Source organism: Mizuhopecten yessoensis, unplaced genomic scaffold, assembly GCF_002113885.1.
Source record: "Mizuhopecten yessoensis strain PY_sf001 unplaced genomic scaffold, ASM211388v2 scaffold6893, whole genome shotgun sequence".
NCBI classification, from domain to species: domain Eukaryota; kingdom Metazoa; phylum Mollusca; class Bivalvia; order Pectinida; family Pectinidae; genus Mizuhopecten; species Mizuhopecten yessoensis.
This window is the reverse complement of record NW_018406777.1, coordinates 814,949-840,108: the sequence shown is the minus strand read 5'-3', so window position 1 is coordinate 840,108 and position 25,160 is coordinate 814,949. Positions and strand designations below refer to the sequence as shown.

The 25,160-nt window shown below is 36.1% G+C and overlaps 1 protein-coding gene across 2 annotated transcripts in view; it reads left to right on the top strand.

The window, feature by feature from the left end:
* Positions 1 to 19,390, top strand: part of LOC110452815 (protein KIAA0100-like) — a 61,520-nt gene extending 42,130 nt beyond the window's left edge. For both annotated transcript variants that reach the window (XM_021501505.1, XM_021501504.1), the window contains 16 exons: positions 807 to 929; positions 1,101 to 1,193; positions 2,110 to 2,175; positions 2,487 to 2,584; positions 5,497 to 5,577; positions 6,891 to 6,983; positions 7,816 to 7,868; positions 8,140 to 8,254; positions 9,334 to 9,430; positions 9,639 to 9,729; positions 10,631 to 10,762; positions 11,484 to 11,611; positions 12,688 to 12,759; positions 15,099 to 15,239; positions 15,824 to 15,934; positions 16,877 to 19,390. In XM_021501505.1, coding sequence (XP_021357180.1) covers positions 807 to 929; positions 1,101 to 1,193; positions 2,110 to 2,175; positions 2,487 to 2,584; positions 5,497 to 5,577; positions 6,891 to 6,983; positions 7,816 to 7,868; positions 8,140 to 8,254; positions 9,334 to 9,430; positions 9,639 to 9,729; positions 10,631 to 10,762; positions 11,484 to 11,611; positions 12,688 to 12,759; positions 15,099 to 15,239; positions 15,824 to 15,934; positions 16,877 to 16,933 — 1,551 coding nt within the window. In that variant the 3' untranslated portion in view covers positions 16,934 to 19,390. The remainder of the gene's footprint in view (positions 1 to 806; positions 930 to 1,100; positions 1,194 to 2,109; positions 2,176 to 2,486; positions 2,585 to 5,496; positions 5,578 to 6,890; positions 6,984 to 7,815; positions 7,869 to 8,139; positions 8,255 to 9,333; positions 9,431 to 9,638; positions 9,730 to 10,630; positions 10,763 to 11,483; positions 11,612 to 12,687; positions 12,760 to 15,098; positions 15,240 to 15,823; positions 15,935 to 16,876) is intronic.
* The last annotated feature ends 5,770 nt before the right edge of the window (positions 19,391 to 25,160 follow it).

Here is a 25,160-nt window from a genome sequence, read left to right as displayed (position 1 = left end):
AAGAGTGACTACAACACATTGAGCAGTCTGTAAGAGACTGAAAAGTGGGTGTGTCTGCAACATGGTAGCTTTACGGAATAGTGGGTGTGTCTACAACTTGGTAGCTTTACTGAAAGGTGGGTGTGTTTGCAACATTGTAGCTTTACTGAAAAGAGGGTGTGTCTACAACATGGTAGCTTTACTGAAAAGTGGGTGTGTCTTCAACAAAGTAAGTGGACAGAACAGGTGGATATGTCTGCCTGGAATTCAACACTGGTAGGAATAAATTGTGAGTGTGTCTTTAGCATTGGGGGCAGGTTTTCATAAGTTGGTGTGGTCTGTAGAGGATTTTCATGAAAAAGATGTTGTAATACGCATGGGAGCATTAAAAAGTTCCAATTTTGACAGTAACTTTAACACTTGCTCCATAAATCACCCCAGCACACTCCTTTATAAAACATCAACACATATAAAACATGTATGAATTTGACCATATTGAAGTATTGAATAGAGGTGTACATTCTTTCAACAGTTTTTGTAGAAAATAAAATATTAAGTTGAAAAATCGTCATAATGGGCATTAGTGCCACATCTTGCATGGAATACCAGCTCTTAATAAAAATGCAGAAGAATTGTATATAATAAATATGCAGAAGAATGTATATCACTTTTCGACAATTCTGAAGTATGGCCAATGTGTGCGTCCAGTTTATTTTCTCGAAAAATATTGATAGTGGTGTACATTGGCAAGCATTCAGTGACATTTGTATGTCTACATTGATCTACATGTTTCTATCCCCTTGTTCTCTTATCTTTGGCATTCACAGAAGAAGTCTCATCAAAAGCCAGCAGTACAGCTACAGAGAATCATCTCCAGGTGTAAATGTCAGGTGTTCTTTGCCAGCTATGGCGAGGTGGATGATGAAACACTTCCGGAAATACCACCGCCAGTAAGTCATCCCATTGCCTGGTAAAATACCACAAAGTCTGTAGATCTCTTTAAAAAAGAATATTTTTTTCTTAACCTAGATAATTCAGTGCAAATGACTGACCTTTGACTATTAATAATAAGTATGGATGATGAATGGCTATAACTGTTTACCTATGATTTTCACCTGTAGCCATCCGAGGATTCCTCCGACATGATGTCTAGGGAAGAAGGAGTTGACTGCTTTACACTGCTTCACCACGATCTCAACATCTGTACCAACTCTGTAAGTAACTCACCACGATCTCAACATCTGTACCAACTCTGTAAGTAACTCACCACGATCTCAACATCTGTACCAACTCTGTAAGTAAACAATTCACCAATCTACCACATTCTGTATCAAAGTAAAAGTGCGTGAGTTACAGACTGTATCGAATGAGATGTTAAGATATATCTGACAGTTACTTTTATAAAATATCAGCTACAACTGCTTTATGATATAATTATACCCCCTGCAAAGGATTTTTTTTTTTTGTCCTTCTGTCCGTCCTTGTATCAGCCTGTCCATGATCAATTAAGCACAACAGTACCGCCCTCATACGGTATACTGGACTTTTATGTAACTTTACACAGTGAAGGTGTACATGTGCATGAAGATAGGAGTTTGTGATTTGACGTCTTCTATGGCCCTTGAAACTTTAATTTTTGCTCCAGAAACATTGTATGCGCAAGTGTGGGTATATCTTTGTGAGATCACTCTCTGTTTCTCTAGGATTACAATGGTTTTAATTAATCTAGTTTTTATAAGATTTTAGAACACATCAGCTGCTTCTGCTTTGTGATGTGTCTGTTCTTACTGAATCTCGTTTTTACAGAGACACACATATTCAAATACACTGGTAGGACATTTAACTTTGATGGAATCAGATTTAATACAAGTTAAAAACTTAAGCTCTGAAGACGGCCTCCCTTTGGCCGAAACATGTCGCCACTTAGGATGTAAATCAAACATTACATTTTGTACTGGATTCAGTGGTGTTGTCGCTCATCATTTCTATTTCATTAATTGAAACTAGTAAGAAAAAAATATATCCACTCCAATATATTTGTCTTCTCGTGCCACAATTATCTGGACAGAATGAACAATGACTTTAGAACACCATATTACTTCGGATTATCTCCCCTGCTTTGTGTTTCAGCTGCAGTATGCCATGATACTTGATATTGTGAACAATCTACTTCTACATGTGGAGAAAACTAAAAAGGCAAGTGTCAGTCAATAACGACTCAAAGCTTATATTTGCATGATATCAACCTAAAAAATCTGGAATTTATATTTATCCTCAAAATTCCCTGGGTTATGCTCGCTGGTGTGGTCTACATCCGGGGAATATGTCATGACAAAATCATAGGCGCACAGTTAGCCATGACCTCCTGTTATGTAAGGCTTTAAGTTAGTATATGTCCTATTGAGAGACAGATTTTGTTTGGTGACATATTCAATTAATGATAGTGAAAAATATGGGTGAAGTGTTTATAAGAATTGTTTTCCCATATCCAACTTTTTTGTTTACAGGAAACAACAGAGAAACTTCAGAGTATGAGGTTCCAGTTACAGCTGTCACGGGAGGAGGACCAGAAGACACCCATACAACAAATACAGGAGTTTGTCAGGTACACCGTTATATTACATGTTTATCTGATCTACACACAAGTTTGTCAGGTACACCGTTATCTTACATGTTTATCTGATCTACACACAAGTTTGCGGGAGGAGGACCAGAAGACACCCATACAGCAAATACAGGAGTTTGTCAGGTACACCGTTATATTTCATGTTTATCTGATCTACACACAAGTTTGTCAGGTACACCTTTATATTACGAGTTTACCTAATCTACACACAAGTTTGTCAGGTACACCGTTATATTACATGTTTACCTAATCTACACACAAGTTTATCAGGTACACCTTTATATTACATGTTTACCTAATCTACACACAAGTTTGTCAGGTACACCGTTATATTACGTGTTTACCTAATCTACACACAAGTTTGTCAGGTACACCGTTATCTTACATGGTTATCTGATCTACACACAAGTTTCTCAGGTACACCGTTATATTACATGTTTTTCTGATCTACACACAAGTTTGTCATGTACACCGTTATATTACATGCTTACCTAATCTACACACAAGTTTGTCAGGTGCACCGTTATATTACGCGTGTACCTAATCTACACACAAGTTTGTCAGGTATTCCAATGAAACGCAGGCCTACGAGATCTACACACAAGTTTGTCAGGTACACCTTTATATTACTTGTTTACCTAATCTACACACAAGTTTGTCAGGTACACCGTTATCTTGCATCTTTACCTCATCTACACACAAGTTTGTCAGGTACTCCGCTATATTACGTGTTTATCTGATCTACACACAAGTTTCTCAGGTACACCGTTATATTACATGTTTTTCTGATCTACACACAGGTTTGTCAGGTTCACCGTTATATCGGCGGTTTATGAGATCTACACACAAGTTTGTCAGGTGCACCGTTATATTACGCGTGTACCTAATCTACACACAAGTTTGTCAGGTACACTGTTATATTACAAGTTTATCTGATCTACAAACAGGTTTGTCAGGTACACCGTTATATTACGTGTTTATCTGATCGACACACAAGTTTGTCAGGTACACTGTTATATTACAAGTTTATCTGATCTACAAACAGGTTTGTCAGGTACACCGTTATATTACATGCTTACCTAATCTACACACAAGTTTGTCATGTACAACGTTATATTACGTGTTTATCTGATCGACACACAAGTTTGTCAGGTACACCGTTATCTTGCATCTTTACCTCATCTACACACAAGTTTGTCAGGTACACTGTTATATTACAAGTTTATCTGATCTACACACAAGTTTCTCAGGTACACCGTTATATTACATGTTTTTCTGATCTACACACAAGTTTGTCAGGTACCCCGTTATATTACGTGTTTATCTGATCGACACACAAGTTTGTCAGGTACACCGTTATCTTGCATCTTTACCTCATCTACACACAAGTTTGTCAGGTGCACCGTTATATTACGCGTGTACCTAATCTACACACAAGTTTGTCAGGTACACCGTTATCTTGCATCTTTACCTCATCTACACACAAGTTTGTCAGGTACAACGTTATATTACGTGTTTATCTGATCGACACACAAGTTTGTCAGGTACACCGTTATCTTGCATCTTTACCTCATCTACACACAAGTTTGTCAGGTACTCCGTTATATTGCATGTTTATCTGATCTACACACAAGTTTCTCAGGTACACCGTTATATTACATATTTACCTAATCTACACACAAGTTTGTCAGGTGCACCGTTATATTACGCGTGTACCTAATCTACACACAAGTTTGTCAGGTACAACGTTATATTACGTGTTTATCTGATCGACACACAAGTTTGTCAGGTACACCGTTATCTTGCATCTTTACCTCATCTACACACAAGTTTGTCAGGTACACCGTTATCTTGCATCTTTACCTCATCTACACACAAGTTTGTCAGGTACACTGTTATATTACAAGTTTATCTGATCTACACACAAGTTTCTCAGGTACACCGTTATATTACATGCTTACCTAATCTACACACAAGTTTGTCAGGTGCACCGTTATATTACGCGTGTACCTAATCTACACACAAGTTTGTCAGGTTCACCGTTATATCGGCGGTTTATGAGATCTACACACAAGTTTGTCAGGTGCACCGTTATATTACGCGTTTACCTAATCTACACACAAGTTTGTCAAGTACTTATCCTAACCTGTATTAACTCAAGACATTTCAGCCCACATACTACACACTCTGAATATTTTAGTGTGTCAAAATGATCAGCAATACCAAATCAAGTGTAATTGTGGCAATTTTTTTTTCTGAAATGTGTCGAACTGGAAGTTAAACCAATAGGGCTCATGCCAGGCAGATATGGCACATGCCAGGAGGATATGGTACATGCTGGGCAGATATGAGTAGTTCTTGAATGTGGCCTTTGTCCAGCTAGCAGTGTCATACATGCAAAACAAACTTTTATCGGGGACATGTGTATGAGAAACAAAAATATTACACATTTGGTATTTACATGTAGGAGTTTGTTAGGAACACGTGAATAAAAGGGTGACATCTATTTTAGTACTGGCTCTTCTGGGTAGTAACTATTAGATTGTTCGAAGATATCTTGATGAAACTTGAAAGGTCAGTCCCTGTGACCTTTTTTTGTCAAAGGTCAGGTAAAATTGACGTGTACCTGTAACACCCATAGAAGGTGATAAGGAGGACTAACTAGATGTATAGGAATGTTAGACCTTGTTTTCCAATCATCTCAATCAAATGTCTTTGTAATGACCTTAACCCCTAGGCCAAAGGTCTGGTTTTTAATTTCACACTAAAACAATTTCTGTTTTGAATATAGCTCTTGGAAATTTTCTAAAAAAAAAATATGTCAAGTGGAGAATGAGTCAGTAAGATGAGGTGAAGGTTATAATGTGTGTAAATCTGGTACTACTTTCCAGAGAGAATGTATTGACACTGCGAAGGCTGGAGAGGGAATTGTACCTGATAGATAAGGAGCTGGAGGATAACGAAGAGCCCAGGTAAATAGTTCAGTTAATTAACATGTAATAACGTAATAAGGAGTTGCAGAGGTAAATTTTAATATCAGACAGCTACTTACCTGTAATGAAGATCTCGGGTAAAAAAGTACCTTAGGAGTTCGTATTTGTGACAAGAAACTATGTGCATTAGGAGTTTTGTACCTGTAACGAGGAGTCTTGGTAAGTATGTACATTAGGAGTTTTGTACCTGTAACGAGGAGTCTAGGTAAATATGTACATTAGGAGTTTTGTACCTGTAACGAGGAGTCCTGGTTAGTATGTACATTAGGTGTTTTGTATCTGTAACGAGGAGTCCAGGTTAGTATGTACATTAGGAGTTTTGTACCTGTAACGAGGAGTCTAGGTAAGTATGAACATTAGAAGTTTTGTACCTGTAACGAAGAGTCTAGGTAAGTATGTACATTAGAAGTTTTGTAACTGTAACGAGGAGTCTAGGTAAGTATGTACATTAGAAGTTTTGTACCTGTTATGAGGAGTCTAGGTAAGTATGTACATTAGGAGTTATGTACCTGTAACGAGGAGTCTAGGTAAGTATATACATTAGAAGTTTTGTACCTGTAACGAGGAGTCTAGGTAAGTATGTACATTAGGAGTTATGTACCTGTAACGAGGAGTCTAGGTTAGTATGTACATTAGGAGATTTGTACCTGTAACGAGGAGTCTTGGTAAGTATGTACATTAGGAGTTTTGTACCTGTAACGAGGAGTCCTGGTTAGTATGTACATTAGGAGTTTTGTACCTGTAACGAGGAGTCCAGGTTAGTATGTACATTAGGAGTTTTGTACCTGTAACGTGGAGTCGAGCTAAGTATGTAAATTAGGAGTTTTTTACCTGTAACGAGGAGTCTAGGTAAGTATGTACATTAGGAGTTTTGTACCTGTAACGAGAAGGAACTTCATACCTGTAACGTAGAAGAATCTCAGTTCCTGTTACAATGAGGTATATTAGGAACTTCATACCTGTAACAAAGAAGAATCTTGGTACCTGTAACATTGAGTGTATATTAGGAACTTCATACCTGTAAAGACGAGTCTTGATAAATTTGTACATTATTTAGAAGCTTGGTGCCTGTAAAGAAGAGTTCAGGTAAATATGTACATCAGGAACTTTGTACCTGTAATGAAAAGGCCAGATTAATCCTGATTCCATATATCAAGGGTCCCATAACAGTATTCATCCAAACTTAATATATATTGGGGAGGGGGTGGGGTAATGGTTTCTAAAATGTTTATATGGTTTATGGTCTAATTTTGGTGTGTTATAATGGTATAATTATTTAATGTGTGTTGCAGTCTGTTGGAGCAATCAGATAAACTGGAGATGATGCTGTATGACTGTAAGGAACGAATCAACTCCTCCAATGAAGAGCTGTCACTCAGGATTAGGTGGGTAGAACTGTCACTCAGGATTAGGTGGGTAGAACTGTCACTCAGGATTAGATGGGTAGAGCTGTCACTCAGGATTAGGTGGGTAGAACTGTCACTCAGGATTAGGTGGGTAGAGCTGTCACTCAGGATTAGGTGGGTAGAGCTAAACATTGCTGTCGTTTTATTTCATAGGAATTTACATTGATGTCATACCTACCTGTAGCAGAACCTTCAACTTTCATCATCTTCATAAAATCTAGCTTATTTTCTGAGAGTCCTTGAAAATAAGATTACATTTGTTCACTGTTTTATCTGCCTTGCTGACCAAGAGGTCTAGATTACCATATTTGACTGCAAATAGTACCCCTCTTTCACCTAAAAACAACAGCACAATCAACTAATCAACGTATGGTGATCGTTATTAAATCTTCTGCCTGTTTGTTGTTATTTTTACAACATGAGTAACTACGAGTTTATGATATGTAGTTTGGTCATAGATCAAAACAGTGCTATATACATGATGGCAGACATTGGCGAACAGAAGGGTCACTCCCAATTAAGCCCCCTCCCTACTTCTGGTCAATCTTTTTTCACAAGGGTTTGGGACTTATTTGATGTCAAATAAGGTATATACAGAATCTGGTTAACCGTACACGTTTTACCTTACACTATATATAGATTAAAATAAGAGAAATAGACCTATGAGAGGCAGTAGCCATCCACTGTCAATAAAAAAGAAAAAAAGAATTTAATTTAATTATAATAATACTTCAATGAATCATAATAAACACAACTTTGAAATTGTTGTTTATTTACAGTGTAGCACATAATTATTTATTCCATTTTTCAGCTGTTTGAAGGAGAGTCAGCTGCAAGTCAAGTCACAGATGAAAACCACTAAAAGTAAGAAATTATGATAGCTTACACATCCTATCCTAAAGGGTAGAGGGAATTGGATTACAAATATAAAGTAATGCATGGTTATGAGGAGTTATTCATTTCAAATATTGATAATTTTACTTAATTCTATAATTTCATCTATGAATCTAAAATAACACTTTTTTAATAATTATCAATCAAATATTAATTGGTAAAAATAATTTAGATGGTGTAGTACTAAATCCTAAGTAGGGAAGATTATATTTGTATCTATCATTTACCTTTTGTTATACAGCCCACCAGGCCAGGGTAGACAAGAGACATGAGGTGTGCTTCAAGTTTGCGCGCTGGAGACTGACCGAAGCCGATGGTCAGCTAGGGGTCACAGACCTGGCACTCCGAAATTTTGTGTACGTAGTCAGATCTTTTTTAAGTTTCATGCCAAAGGGTTTCAATGGAGGCTTTAACTTATATAAGCTGGTTATCATTAGTGGTTAATAATTATTACCTTTATGGTAAAATATTCAGCTGATAGTTTCATTCATAATTTCAGATGCTTAGCATTATACAGAATGGGGAAAAAAGAGCTATAAAATACAAAATTAAAAAATGTATTTTTTAAACCATGAGCTGACTGTCAAAGGATTGTGAATCCTGTACAAGTTTTATATCTGTATGTTTGTTCGTCTAAAAAACAGATTGGCCTCAACATGCCAATGAGAGTGATCTCCCCTACCCTATACAGCTGAGAGGGGGGTGAACACTAGCTAAAAATTAATTAAATTAAGATGTGAAGGGTATTAGATGGCTTTCATGGAAAGAAATATATATTTGTGTTTGTCCTCCTGTCTGTCCATCACACTCCTTGTCATCACTCTAAAGAATGTCTTGACAGGATTTGATGAAACTTCACAGGTATCTTTGCCTCGGATATCATATATCCTGGATAATTTTGAAAATGTGCATAATAGCTTAGGTTGCCAAAGTCACTATAAACAGAAGTAGAATTTCATTGTCAATCCTTGCCATTACGTCAACAGTCATATTTCTTGACAAATTTGATGAAATTTAACATATGCCGATCTTTGACAATTTTTTTTAGTTTGATTGGTTGGAGGCAACAGATTTTACTAAAATGTTATAATTCCGTTGTCACATTAGTCGCTCTAGCCGCCATATTTCTAGACAAACTTTAAAGAAACTTCATGTAAGACCATGATCATCAAATGTAATGGTCACTATTCATAAGAAGTCAAGGTCACTTACTAAAAATAGAAAATGGAATTTCACCATGAATCAAAGGTGTTTGAAGTTCTAGTAATACCCTTTTTTTTCCATATGATTTTTATCTCGGTTTACAGAATTTCAAACACCTTTGTATGAATCCAGCCCGTGGAAGGAGGGTGGGGTATTGTTTGTTAGTTTTCTCAATTTTTTCAAGCAGGTTGGACATTTATTTTGAACTTAAATAATTTATGTGTGATAACAGGTACACCAAGGTGAACAGAGACAACGACACGTGGACCCATCAGCTGGAGCTAGGCTGGATAAAGATGACCAATCTCCTCCCCAACGCTATATACAAGGTAGGAGATCCATGTCGGCTGTAAGACCACAATGGCCACACCTGACAATTATGCTTTTGACTTTCATATTTAAATTAATATTTCAATTGACAATATTTATTACATTTATATTTAAAGTCTGGTATTAAAAGGGACTTAGTCTGTTTGTTATTAATTTGATGGGTTGCAATTGTGGGATAATGATTGTAGATTTTGTATTTGACTATAGGATGTGATAGTGCCCCTACACCCTACCGGGAAGGAGGAAAGTGACAACCGTCAGATGGCCATCAGAATCTTGTGTAGTGAGAGACCACCAGGTACATAAAGGCAACTAACACATTAACTGACTGTGCCATGTACAAACCTTTTATTCAAAGTTTGACGAAGTTCTTTTTCTTGATATTCGTGTATGTAGGCCCTATAGCTGAAGTGTCATTTCAGTGATAAAGTAATGCAGATAATCAAGTATGTCCTCTGTATTCTAATATTAGGCATCATATTACCACTATTTATAATCTAGTAGGATATTTAAATCTGCACTGTTTAGTATATGGTATTAGTAATGCATCCAACCAATTAAATAAAACTATTCTTATACATGTTGACTCTTATATTAAATCATCAAAACGTTTCGTTACTTATACGTGCTAGATAAATTTCCAAATGAATATTCATGTATTGTTATAATTATTGTTATTCAGGCAAGTTTTATCCCTTAAATAACGAGTATTAGACATAAGCTGGTGTGGGTGTGGGTGTGCATGAGTGTGAGAGGAAACGAATCACAACATTTTATATATTTAAGCATTGTACATATCTACCGGAATTAGAAGAAGACTGATATAGGCAAAGCCTGTTGTATTATTCTTTTGTCAATACTGTTCAAATATCTCCTTTAATGTTAACTTATATGTTTGTATTATATATGTATTGTCAATAAAATACTTTGAAATTGAAAGTATGTTCCCTTTTCATGGCACTACCACTATATAATCTTACCAACATTAGTTGCGAGTTGTCCAGCTCATGAACTGCCAACAGCGTAGGAATTCCAAGTAATATAAACAAGTTGAGGTACCTCCCCTTGATCAACAATTCTGCGACGTTTGTTGAAAATTACGAAAATAAATTTGTGTTAACATACGAGCCATAATTTGAAATTAAAATAATTAATGACAAAAGGCAAAAATTAACGTACGTTTCCTTTGACTGCTATAGTGGGAGGAATAGCGGTGAAGGAACACTTTGAGGTCAACGTTGTACCCATGCAGATCCAACTCACCCACCATTTCTTCAAAACTATGATGACGTTTTTCTTCCCGGACAAGAACATTGATGAGGATACCCATGGTGAGTAATAGAGGCGGAATGTAACCATTTCTATAGTAACTGGTTTTTACACATTCAAACTGTAACTGTCATGCATATAACATGGTATAAGAAAGTTTGAACCAGATGTTTTTGGTCAAGTTTCATTCAAAGCTATAACACAGAACATGAAGCCTCTCAGGTATAACAGGTACATTTTGTATTGGTGACCCGAGATATACTCAATTTTTTTAGCATTGAGCTTAATAAAACCTTTGGAATATGTTCATAAATTTTATCATTTGAACATGAAGGAACTGCCCTTACTGTTTATCAGATATCACATCTTACCACATATAATATAAAAGCTTGAATCCAACCTTGTTTCAACTGAGTGTATTTTAACAAATAATTGGTGATCGGTAGCTTCCTTGGGGGAATCCACTACTTACATCATGGCTATTATGTCGTCGTAATACAACTTACCATTGTGTAAATCTTTGGTACCCCATTTCTGTACCTCAGGGTTTAGCCACAGTATACCTTTGTCCTGATGGTGGCCGCATAGCAAACCGAAACCTGTAGACAGTAAATAACACGACACATCCTTGTGGTGTTGAGATTCCTTTACTCTTTTAGTATGAACTGATTGTAGTGTGTAGACATAATTCTAAATGTATGAATAATAAAGTTATCTACATAGATCAAACTGACATTGACATTTATTTGCCTGCCTGATTTGACATTTCCTTGGTGTCTGTAGATGATGTATCTGATGGTGGGGCCTCGTCTAAGAAGAAGCTTGACCGTAAACCCTCCGCCAAAAAGGAGAAGGACTCACTGAAAAAGTCTGCTTCATTTAGCTCTGGAAACGATATTGACAAAATGAAGGTATGTTACGATCGTGTAATACGGTAAGTAAATTATGTCAAATTTAGAAACCCAATCAATTAACTCAATGATTGAAGGTGTAAAAGTTTTTGTGAACAACGCACAGCCCATGCAGTTAGTATTGTTTTTGTAGTATACGATAGCAAAGTTCAACAAAAAGATACTGTAAGCACCATATGAAATCCGGACTTATTTAAAATTGGAAATGGGATGCAATGTTGTGAGGTAGAACTTGTGAGTTGGGACATGTAATGTGTTGGATCATTTAAAGAGCACGTTTGAATTTTATCTGTAAACGAGCTTGCCAGCCAAAATTCTAAATTTCAAATTTGTGATTCTTTGAGTGAAAATAGCAACCGGTAAATGTATTACATATACAAGTCTACACACTTGTGTTTTTCTAACGAATCGGAAAGCATGAGTTTATTGCGCGGACGAATATATTCAAGAGTGCGTGGAGCACATTCTTTAGAAAAACATAAGTGTGTGGTCTTGCTTTTATCACATACCTCCCGTATTTGGTAGAGATTGATAAAAAGATTTTATGAACTTCAATATTTTTTGCAAATACTGGGAACTTTTCAGTTTGCCATGACAAGGGGATTCCCATAAAAAGTAGTTACGGCTAGTATGGTGATACAGCATCTTGTATCACACATGTGTAATAAAAACCAACAGAAAACATCAACAGAAAATTGTTGTATTACTATTGCAAGATTATATAGGTATGTGATAAATTCTGCTATATACTACTGGATGTACTGTTCTTGTTTATGATTTGGCTTACAAGCGAAAAGATGGTGCTAATTAATATCAATGTTTTGAATGTAACATTGGCTTGTTGTTGGTTATTGTTTGATAACCAAGTCAACAGATTAACTGGTTACTCAGTCTTTCGAGTTACTAGTTACTGAAATTAGCTGGTTTGACAATCTTGATATGAACAAATAACTCTGAAAGGATATATTCGTATCCACGTAATTCTTTTAGACAGAGTTAAAAACTTAAAAAATTATATAAGCCCCAAATTATTTAGAATTTTGACCAGGAATTGTTTCCGCTACGTTCTTTTATAGGAGCGAGCAGCTAAGAACAACACATTCCTGTACATCAAGATACCGGAGGTGTCTTTACGAGTGAGCTACAAGGTAGGTCATTCATGGTTCGCACAGGTCTTGAAAAACCCTTGAATTTGATGTCTGTCTTGAAAAACCCTTAAAAACGACTGTAAGCCTTGAAAAACCCTTGAAAATCAATGAGAGTCCTAGAAAAACCCTTGAAAATCAGTGAAGTTAGTTGGGAATCCGTTTCTGTCATGTTAATTCAGTATTTTGTAAACATTCGTCGCAAACAATAATTAATTTTAACACTAGATTGATCGTCAAATTGCAGATTGTAATTTGTAATAATTCCGGAAAATATATACCGATGAAGTTTCAGGTTTTACTTTTTCAATTTGTATCATTACTGCGTTTGAATTGAGTAAGTCTTGTACTCAAAGCGCCAAAGTGACATACATGTGTATAAAGATACCGGAGGTGTCTTTATGAGTGAGCTACAAGGTAGGTCATTATTTACCTGTGTATAAAGATACAGGAGGTGTCTATACGAGTGAGCTACAAGGTAGGTCTTTATTTACCTGTGTATAAAGATACAGGAGTTGTCTTTACGAGTGAGCTACAATGTAGGTCATTATTTGTCTGTGTATACAGATACAGGAGGTGTCTTTAGGAGGGGGCTACAAGGTAGGTCATTATTTACCTGTGTATAAAGATACCGGAGGTGTCTTTATGAGTGAGCTACAAGGTAGGTTATTATTTACCTGTGTATAAAGATACAGGAGGTGTCTATACGAGTGAGCTACAAGGTAGGTCATTATTTACCTGTGTATACAGGAGGTGTCTTTACAATCGAGCTACAAGGTAGGTCATTATTTGTCTGTGTATAAAGATACCGGAGGTGTCTATACAAGTGAGCTACAAGGTAGGTCATTATTTACCTGTGTATACAGGAGGTGTCTTTACAATCGAGCTACAAGGTAGGTCATTATTTACCTGTGTATAAAGATACAGGAGTTGTCTATACGAGTGAGCTACAAGGTAGGTCATTATTTACCTGTGTATAAAGATACAGGAGGTGTCTTTACGAGTGAGCTACAAGGTAGGTCATTATTTACCTGTGTATAAAGATACAGGAGGTGTCTTTACGAGTGAGCTACAAGGTAGGTCATTATTTACCTGTGTATAAAGATACAGGAGGTGTCTTTACGAGTGAGCTACAAGGTAGGTCATTATTTACCTGTGTATAAAGATACAGGAGGTGTCTTTACGAGTGAGCTACAAGGTAGGTCATTATTTACCTGTGTATAAAGATACAGGAGGTGTCTTTACGAGTGAGCTACAAGGTAGGTCATTATTTACCTGTGTATAAAGATACAGGAGGTGTCTTTACGAGTGAGCTACAAGGTAGGTCATTATTTACCTGTGTATAAAGATACAGGAGGTGTCTTTACGAGTGAGCTACAAGGTAGGTCATTATTTACCTGTGTATAAAGATACAGGAGGTGTCTTTACGAGTGAGCTACAAGGTAGGTCATTATTTACCTGTGTATAAAGATACAGGAGGTGTCTTTACGAGTGAGCTACAAGGTAGGTCATTATTTACCTGTGTATAAAGATACAGGAGGTGTCTTTACGAGTGAGCTACAAGGTAGGTCATTATTTACCTGTGTATAAAGATACAGGAGGTGTCTTTACGAGTGAGCTACAAGGTAGGTCATTATTTACCTGTGTATACAGATACAGGAGGTGTCTTTACGAGTGAGCTACAAGGTAGGTCATTATTTACCTGTGTATAAAGATACCGGAGGTGTCTTTACAATCAAGCTACAAGGTAGGTCATTATTTACCTGTGTATAAAGATACCGGAGGTGTCTTTACAATCAAGCTACAAGGTAGGTCATTATTTACCTGTGTATACAGATACAGGAGGTGTCTTTACGAGTGAGCTACAAGGTAGGTCATTATTTGTCTGTGTATAAAGATACCGGAGGTGTCTTTACAATCGAGCTACAAGGTAGGTCATTATTTACCTACACATAAAGATATCAGAAGTGTCTTGCAGCTACAAGGTAGCTTATTATTTACCTGTACATACCGGGAGGTGTCCTAACTGTAACATTCAAGCTATAAGGTACCTGATATCTCCTACATATGGAGGGTTTGAACCACCATATTGATACCTCATTTCTTACCAACATTTACATTAAAAAAGCAAAAGTCATTTCAATACAGCTCGTTGAAAATCAGTTGTAATTGGAAGGATATACCCCTTTTACCTACTTGCCTATTGTGACGTCACAGTAGCTCCACTATTGATTTCTGGTACCAAAGAGGTTAATTTAGCCTGCAGTGTTCTACTGGTATAATGTGTTTTATATGTTTGCTGTATGAGAATTCTATTATTGTGTTTTTTCTAATGTGCTTAGGGTATGAAGGAAAAAAACCTGAAAGACATCCATGATTTCAATCTGGTACTGCCCACCCTAGAATATCACAACCAAATATGGACCTGGTATGACCTTCTAATGCAGATGCAAGGTGACAGTAAAAGAGTGGTGCTTTCTCAGGTAAGGCTTGATATCAATTTTTGTTCCTTAGTGATTGTTCCATCCGTTTGGTTCAAAAAGATTTTCATTTGAACTGTTGAATGTTTATGTTCGGAAATTGGTCTAAATGCAATATCAAGCTAAAGAAATGTAACTAAACAAGAAGTCTAATCAAAGTCAGTAAAGAGGGAAATATATAGGTCGCAGTGACCATTGGTGTAGTGGAGAAATTATTAAATATTGTACACATTTTGTACACATAAAGAGCTAATATCCCATCTACTATGTTGCGAAGATATGAAACTGTGAGGCATTAACGCAGTCTGGACTGTTTATTTAATAGGAATTTAATAGGAATTTAATAGGAAAGGAAATGGACACAGGCATTGGGTGCCTCAGGATGTGTATCCATATCTTACAACATATATTATTTGTCTCTCATTGAAATCTGCTTGTAACTAGCCAAATTAATGTATTTATTAAGCTCTAGGTTTTTCCAATGTTTGTCTGAACTGATTTCTAAGTCTCTTTATAATTGCATCAACTATGCAAATATGTCAGCTATGTTTTGCAATTACAGTATGTAATTATCTACTCCAATTCAGGCAATCAAACAAAAACTTCACATGAGAGCTCGTGCAGGGGAGGAAACTCCCCTAACAGATGTACAACAGGAGGAGGATAAAATGAAGATGCTACTTGGTGCTAAACTTCTTGTGAGTAAACAATGTTTTGTTTTCACACTTGGTCAGAATCATCCTTGATGGAAGAAGGTATCACATTTTAAAATTGGGATTCCTGTCGTCAACCCTGGGGGCCAGGGCAGGGCAGGAAAACTAACCAATATTTCAAAAATCTTCTCCAGACTCAGATTTAACTAGAATCAAATTATCTGCATTGATGGAAAGAACTCTTGTTTATTTCCTTTGGTAACATGACTAGTAACATTATCTCTTTATTTAAATGCTGATTTCCACTTCACATTTCTTAACAATGAAGAATACTTATAATATAATTCGGGTGACTGTTTAGGCCCTTGTTCAGTTACCTTGGGTGACTGTTAAGGCCCTTCTTCAATTACCTGGGGTGACTGTTAAGGCCCTTGTTCAATTACCTCAGGTGACTGTTAAGGCCCTTGTTCATTTACCTCAGGTGACTGTTTAGGCCCTTGTTCAATTACCCCAGGTGACTGTTAAGGCCCTTGTTCAATTACCTCAGGTGACTGTTAAGGCCCTTGTTCAATTACCTCAGGTGACTGTTTAGGCCCTTGTTCAATTACCTCAGGTGACTGTTAAGGCCCTTGTTCTATTACCTCAGGTGACTGTTATGGCCCTTGTTCTATTACCTCAGGTGACTGTTAAGGCCCTTGTTCTATTACCTCAGGTGACTGTTAAGGCCCTTGTTCAATTACCTCAGGTGACTGTCAAGGCCCTTGTTCAATTACCTCAGGTGACTGTTAGGCCCTTGTTCAATTACCTCAGGTGACTGTTAAGGCCCTTGGGCCTCTTGTCATTTACAAATTAATGCAAGAATTTATAATAATTGTGTTCCGATATATTACTTATTACATTTAGACTATTTCTGATATCTTACTGGCATTTGTGCTGTTTTAGAAAAAAATCTGATGTATTACTAACATATGATGTCTTTCTTTTCAGTCTGGAAAGGATAAACCCACAAAGAAAACTATATTTGGAAAAACAACAAAAGAGTGATGAGCTTCAATGAAAAAGAAGCTTAGAAGAGAAATCAAGTTAGTTGATACCAAAACATAGTCAATGAGTTAGCAGTGTACAGAACCTGTAGGTAGCGGTAGTTGATGAGTTAGCAGTGTACAGAACCTGTAGGTAGCTGTAGTTGATGGAGTATATTTATTTCCGTGTTGGTGCTAAAATGTCAGACTTTACCTGTGATCAATGTTGAAGACTTTTTTCTTATCAGTGATATATTTTGCTTTAGTTTTACAGACAAATACAGACTGCTTCATCTTGGGGAAAAAATGCATTTTTCACAAATGAAGAAAAAGCACAGAACATCTCGGTTTTCATTATTTAATGCTATATTCTTTGATTCATTCAGAAACAGGCTGTTGTAAAATTAAGTGTGTGTTGGTTATGAATCAGGAAATCAATTGTTTTAAATCCAAAAGGAATTACTAGATATATATTGTAGCTGTTTTTTCAGTGCATAAATGTTACATTCATGAAGTCCGTCAATCACACACTCTATTCACAATGAGGGTATGAACCATTTTCATATTATTTTGTTTTGAAAAATGTGTTCTTTTGAAAATCATACAGTCCAGATAATGCATCTGTCACAAAATACTCTTTTAACGGTTTGTAATAATAACAAGTTGTTACATTTCATATAGATTATAAGTGATTACTTTGTAATATATATTGATAACAAGTTACATGATTGTATCACTATGTAGTTTGTGTACTGATTATAAGTTATTACTTTGTATGTTGATAAACAATTATTCGTTTGTACATGACAATTTTGTTAAGAACTTGGATTTTTTATACTCAAGGTTATATGCTACATTTTTGTGATATGTATCTTCTTTCCAAATGTGTATCCCACAAAAACACTTGTAAAATTTGTTGTAAAATGGTAAATTGGGACTTCAAAAATAGTTACTAGATCAATAGCATATTTGAGAGGTACAGAATAATTGATTATGCATTTGAGTCGTACACAAGAATGTATAACACATTATAGAATTTCACAAGAATAGATGACACATTGAAAGGAACACAAAAAATCTTGACACATTTCAGAACTACACAAGAATTCATGACACATTTAAAAAGTAATTTATGATACATTTTAGAATTACACAAGAATTGATGACACATTGAGAGGTACACAAGAATTTATGTCACATTTGAAAATTACACAAGAATTGATGACACATTAGAAAGGTACACAAGAATTCATTACACATTTGAGAAGTACACAAGAAATGATGACACATTTGAAAAGTGCATTTTGTAACTCCCAGGCAATTTTGAATTAGGGAGGTTACTTATCCAAATCATAGATACAATATATCATATGTCAGGTAGCATATAGCCATAACAAGTCCCATGAGATATGTCCTCCAACTGTGATACTGGTTTGTGTATTATATAAGTATGTGTCTTTATATTTAAATTAACACTCTAAGTGTCTATTGCAACATATTTTCACATTATGTTTTAAATTTGTCTTTCTGTCCAAACTAAAACATTTCATGAATTTTAATTTTGTGAACCCATGAATTAAAGAATGTGTTTATGATGTTAACGTCTATGTGAGGCTCTGACATGTGTTTTTATAAGGGAGGAACCGATCATGTGAATCCAGGCATGATTTAGTACTAAGTTATTTTCTGTTTAGTAGTTATCATATTTTATCATTTCTAAATTATGATGATCGAAAGCACAAAAATATGAATACCACTTAAATACTTACATTAACTTGGTTAATTTCCATCTCTAATAATGCCTAGTACAGCTGTAATTCACATCTCACAATCTTGTTTACAATCTTGACATAAAATCAGTTAATAATCATATTTGACAGTTGTAGTATACATGTTAAGTTCAAATATGATGTAGGTACCTGAAAAGATACCTTATGGTATTGACAAAATAAATGATGTTGAATGTATTATGTGGGCAATTGTGCTTTATTAATAATTGCAAGTAGCATATTTATAATTTTTATTACTCTTCGCAAAGTGTCAAGTCATTACTCATCATATAGCGATTTCTCATAGGAAAATATTGACCTTGAACTTCAGCAAGTTAAAATAATTTGCCGCCATTGATTAGGAAGAAATTCTTAAGTATTGATTTTAAATGCAAATTGAAAGCAGTTTGGTGTAATTTATAATTGTTTGATTGTGGTAATTGTTCTGTAGAGTGGGTACATTTTAAAGAACTAGTATATTTATTACATGTGCATATATTTGAGAAGGTAGGCGATTCATCAGATACAGGTATATTTATTGTAAACATTTCTGAATGTATATTTTATTGTGAGAGTATATTTGATGTAAATGTTGTGTGTATTTATTTGTTTTGGGATAATGCAATGTTAATGAGTTGTTCAGGGCTAATTAATATTTGTTACTAAATACAAAACCTAGTCGCTTACAAAGAATAAAACAATTGACAGGTGTACCTTATTCCTTGCGTCTTCTATTTACACTTTTAAATGGATCCAAAATAATAGTACCAAGGTACACCATAAAATGTATTTAAAGGATGTCTGAAGAGGATTGGATGGACACATTTAGTTTACATGTTGCACACATGTAGGCGGGCGCATACCACTAGTCTGATCATAACTGTCCTATAATTTATACCTACAACGGTGCTTGCGCATATGTAGATGGATATGCTTACCTAGGATTTTGTTGTCACATAGCTAGGATTTCCTAGAAAATAAGGACCTCTATCATTAATAGCATGGCTGAGAAGAAAAAAGAAACAGAAGTATGCTGACTGAAATTCAAAAATGGTCTACCTGACTCGCTGACCTCAAACATACCAACTCCAAGTGTAAAAAATCAGTCTACCATTGTTCAAGAGAAGAATAAGGAGAATGCTGAAGAAAAAACAAAACCTATATAATCAAGCCAAAAAGACGGGAAATTGGAATAACTACCGGTACTATCAAAAACACTGCAAACGTGAAATAATGAAAGCAGAAAACGATTAAGTAACCAATGTTATACAAGATGGACTAGATCAGAACAACTCAAAACCATTCTGGAAATACATATAAACAAGGAAACATGATCACAGGACACACCTGTCGTTGAGAGCAGAGACGTATATATACGTCTCTGTTGAAAGTAAAGGAAAAGCACATTATTTTCTGAACCAGTTCTCATCTGTCTTTACCTGTAGTAACAACAACATCACGACAAAAACACGTTTAAACATAAACCATCCGATTCCTCATCTAAATATTAATCAAGAAGGAGTAGCACAACTCTTAATGAACCTAAATCCATCTAAAGCGCCAGGGCCAAACACTATTCCTAATCGCGTGAGGACCATTTAGCAGCCATACTGACACAAATCTTCAGGACCCCCCCCCCCCCCCCCCCCCCATAACAATTAGTGAGCTACCTGTAGACTGACTAAATGCAAACAAATCCTGCAATCTTTAACAAGGGAGACAAACACTCGGCAGAAAGTAATCGTCCTGTATCATTAACATCAGTACCCTGTAAAATTCTAGAACACACCAAATGCAAACATGTATTGGACCATCTGGACAGATATAGGGTACTTAGATCACTGAACCACATGGCTTACGATCAGGATACTCGGATGAAACCCAACTCGTTACAACTATTGACGACTTACTGAGATCATTGCAATACTTTACTTCTCCAAGGCCTTTGCCATCGTTCCTCATGGCAGAATACTCTACAAGCTGGAGTCCTATGGGACCAAGGACCTCTGCATGGTATCGATGGCAAAAAACCTTCCTAACTAACAGGAAGATGCGGGTAGCCATAGAGGGAGAACTCTCTGAAGAGGCCACTGTTGAGTCACGAGTCCCACAAGGAACAGTACTAGGACCCCTACTTTTCCTTTGCCACATAAATGTCTTTTTGCAGACGACAGCCTACTTTATAGAAAAATAACATCAAACGAGAACCATGAAACACTTAAAGACGACCTGAAACAGCTGCAAACTTGGGCTGCAAACTGGGGAATAAAAATCAATGCCGAAAGAATTACATACTTCGTAGTAAGAAGAAAACGAAAACCTCGTATCAGCTAAATGGACACAACTTAGATCATGTACAGACAAATCCATACCATGGGTTACAACTATCAGGGGATATGAAATGGAATGAACCTACAGAAACATTACTTAAAGGCCAGTTCCATCTTAGACACCTTATGGCGTAATCTACAACACTGCCCCAGAGAATGCAGGAAGATAGCATGTATTTCTATTGTTAAATTAATCATGGAATACGGAGCGATAATCTGGAACCCAAATACCAAGACAGACATCAAGAAATTGGAATCAAAACTCCTCAAAGATCTTCTACTTTCATTTCTAGCTTCAAGACGAAAACAACAGAGATTAACATTCTATTATAAAATCGTGGAGGAGCAAATTCCATCAATGCCTAGCAAAGACTTTATTGATTTCCAGCGTGAGAAAAGGAAAACAGGACAGTGGAAGTTCAAAGACTGCGAGACATCAAGACCAATTCCAACTTCGACCAGGAACAATAAACAAGCAGCTATCATATCCAACAGCAACGCTGAGCAATACAGAGCAGTCATAATACCCAACAGCAACACAGAGCAATACAGAGCAGTCATAATACCCAACAGCAACACGGAGCAATACAGAAACTCACTCTTTGTGCGAACATCACAGATTGGAACCACCTGGACGACATCACAGTCGGGCGCAAGGAATAGAGGCATTGAAAGCATCAATCCCTACCAACTGGGATTAAACGAAGCTAAGTATCGCATGCGTACTCAACCCCTCAGCATTAAAGCCATTTTGGTCTCTATGGAGTATAACATATAGATAGAACTGTCTGAATCATATAGTTAATTTAGAGTATTACAAATTTGCAATGCAAGATTTGTGTTCATTTCGTCACATTGACTCGCGATACCAAACGAGGACATTTCTTAATTATCTTGGGGAGAAAAAGAAAACATTTTCTACACACCCATTGAAGTTTGATGTTTTGGAGAATATGGAAATTGAACTTTAATCACAAACGAGTACAATAGAAATAAAACAAACCAAATATTCTGTTAACAATCCGAAAAAAATATATATAAGGTAGTGACACAGCAAACGCTAAAGCCTACTTGGATTTAAACAATCTTGCAATGCTCACGAAACGCTGTCACGCCCATTGATGTTGACTCGTTTGTCTAACCAACCCCGGATCATATGTAACCGATACTAGCAATAATTCCGTAAGTAACACAAGGTCAGATTTTCTAGTTAACGGTTACTAAGAAAGACTAAAACTTAACAGCTATCGATTAATAACAGAAACACAGACTAAATCAGAACTCGATATAGACGGTTCATATAAGAAACTCCATAGTTCACGATTAATAACAGAAACTCAGACTAAATCAGAACTCGATATGAACGATTCATATAAGAAATTACATAGTTCACGATTAATAACAGAAACTCAGACTTCAATACTTAGTATGAACGGTTCATAACAGAAACACAGACTTCAATACTTCAGTATGAACGGTTCATAACGGAAACTCCATAGTTTACGGTTACTAATAGAAACTCAGACTTCATTGTAAATAGCTTTTAACAGATAAAGCAGACCTCGGTATGAACGGTTCATAACAGAAACTCCTTAGTTCACGGTTACTAATAGAAACTCAGACTTCATTGTAAATAGCTTTTAACAGACAAAGCAGACCTCGGTATAAACGGTTCATATCAGAAACTCCATATTTCACGATTAATAACAGAAACTCAGACTTCGTTGTAAATAGCTTTTAACAGATAAAACAGCAACTCCATAGTTCATGGTAACCTAACAGAAACTCAATAGTTCATGGTAACCTAACAAAAACTCAATCGTTCATGGTAACGTAACAAAAACGCAATAGTTCATGGTAAACTTACAGAAACTCAATAGTTCATGGTAACCTAACAGAAACGCAATAGTTCATGGTAACCTAACAGAAACTTAATAGTTTATGGTAACCTAACAGAAACTCAATAGTTCAGGTAACCTAACAGAAACTCAATAGTTCATGGTAACCTAACAGAAACGCAATAGTTCATGGTAACCTTACAGAAACTCAATAGTTATGGTAACCTAACACAAACTCAACAGTTCATGGTAACCTTACAGAAACTCAATAGTTATGGTAACCTAACACAAACTCAACAGTTCATGGTAACCTTACAGAAATTCAATAGTTCAGGTAACCTAAATAGTTCATGGTAACCTAACAGAAACGCGATAGTTCATGGTAACCTAACAGAAACGCGATAGTTCATGGTAACCTAACAGAAACTCAGTAGTTCATGGTAACCTAACAGAAACGCGATAGTTCATGGTAACCTAACAGAAACGCAATAGTTCATGGTAACCTAACAGAAACTCAATAGTTCAGGTAACCTAACGGACACTCAATAGTTCATGGTAACCTACAGAAACTCATTAGTTCAGGTAACCTAACAGAAAATCAATAGCTCAAGGTAACCTAACAGAAAATCAATCGTTCATGGTAACCTAACAGAAACTCAATAGTTCATGGTAACCTAGCAGAAACCCAATAGTTCAGGAAAACTTACAGAAACTCAATAGTTCATGGTAACCTAACAGAAACTCAAAAGTTCAGGTAACCTAACAGAAACTCAATCGTTCATGATAACCTTACAGAAACTCAATAGTTCATGGTAACCTTACAGAAACTCAATAGTTCAGGTAACTTAACAGAAACTCAATAGTTCATGGTAACCTAACAGAAACTCAATAGTTCATGGTAACCTAACAGAAACTCAATAGTTCATGGTAACCTAACAGAAACTCAATAGTTCATGGTAACCTTACAGAAACTCAGTAGTTCATGGTAACCTTACAGAAACTCAATAGTTCAGGTAACCTAACAGAAACTCAATAGTTCATGGTAACCTAACAGAAACTCAATAGTTCATGGTAACCTAACAGAAACTCAGTAGTTCAGGTAACCTTGCAGAAACTCAATAGTTCATGGTAACCTTACAGAAACTCAATAGTTCAGGTAACCTTACAGAAACTCAATAGTTCATGGTAACCTAACAGAAACTCAATAGTTCAGGTAACTTAACAGAAACTCAATAGGTCATGGTAACCTAACAGAAACTCAATAGTTCATGGTAACCTAGCAGAAACTCAATAGTTCAGGAAAACTTACAGAGACTCAATAGTTCATGGTAACCTAACAGAAACTCAATAGTTAATGGTAACCTAACAGAAACTCAATAGTTCATGGTAACCTAACAGAAACTCAATAGTTCATGGTAACCTAACAGAAACTCAATCGTTCATGGTAACCTAACAGACACTCAATAGTTCATGGTAACCTAACGAAAACTCAATAGTTCATGGTAACCTAACAGAAACGCAATAGTTCATGGTAACCTTACAGAAACTCAATAGTTATGGTAACCTAACACAAACTCAATAGTTCATGGTAACCTAACAGAAATTCAATAGTTCAGGTAACCTAACAAAAACTCAATAGTTCATGGTAACCTAACAGAAACTCAGTAGTTCATGGTAACCTAACAGAAACTCAATAGTTCATGGTAACCTAACAGAAATTCAATAGTTCAGGTAACCTTCCACAAACTCAATAGTTCATGGTAACCTAACAGAAACTCAATCGTTCATGGTAACCTAACAGAAACTCAATAGTTCATGGTGACCTAACAGAAACTCAATAGTTCATGGTAACCTAACGAAAACTCAATTGTTCATGGTAACCTAACAGAAACTCAATAGTTCAGGTAACTTAACAGAAACTCAATCGTTCATGGTAACCTTACAGAAACTCAATAGTTCACGGTAACCTAACAGAAACTCAAAAGTTCAAGTAACCTAACAGAAACTCAATCGTTCATGGTAACCTTACAGAAACTCAATAGTTCAGGTAACCTAACAGAAACTCAAAAGTTCAAGTAACCTAACGGAAACTCAATCGTTCATGGTAACCTAACATAAACTCAATAGTTCATGGTAACCTTACAGAAACGCAATAGTTCAGGTAACTTAACAGAAACTCAATAGTTCACGGTACCCTAACAGAAACTCAAAAGTTCAAGTAACCTAACGGAAACTCAATCGTTCATGGTAACCTAACAAAAACTCAATAGTTCAGGTACCCTAACAGAAACTCAAAAGTTCAAGTAACCTAA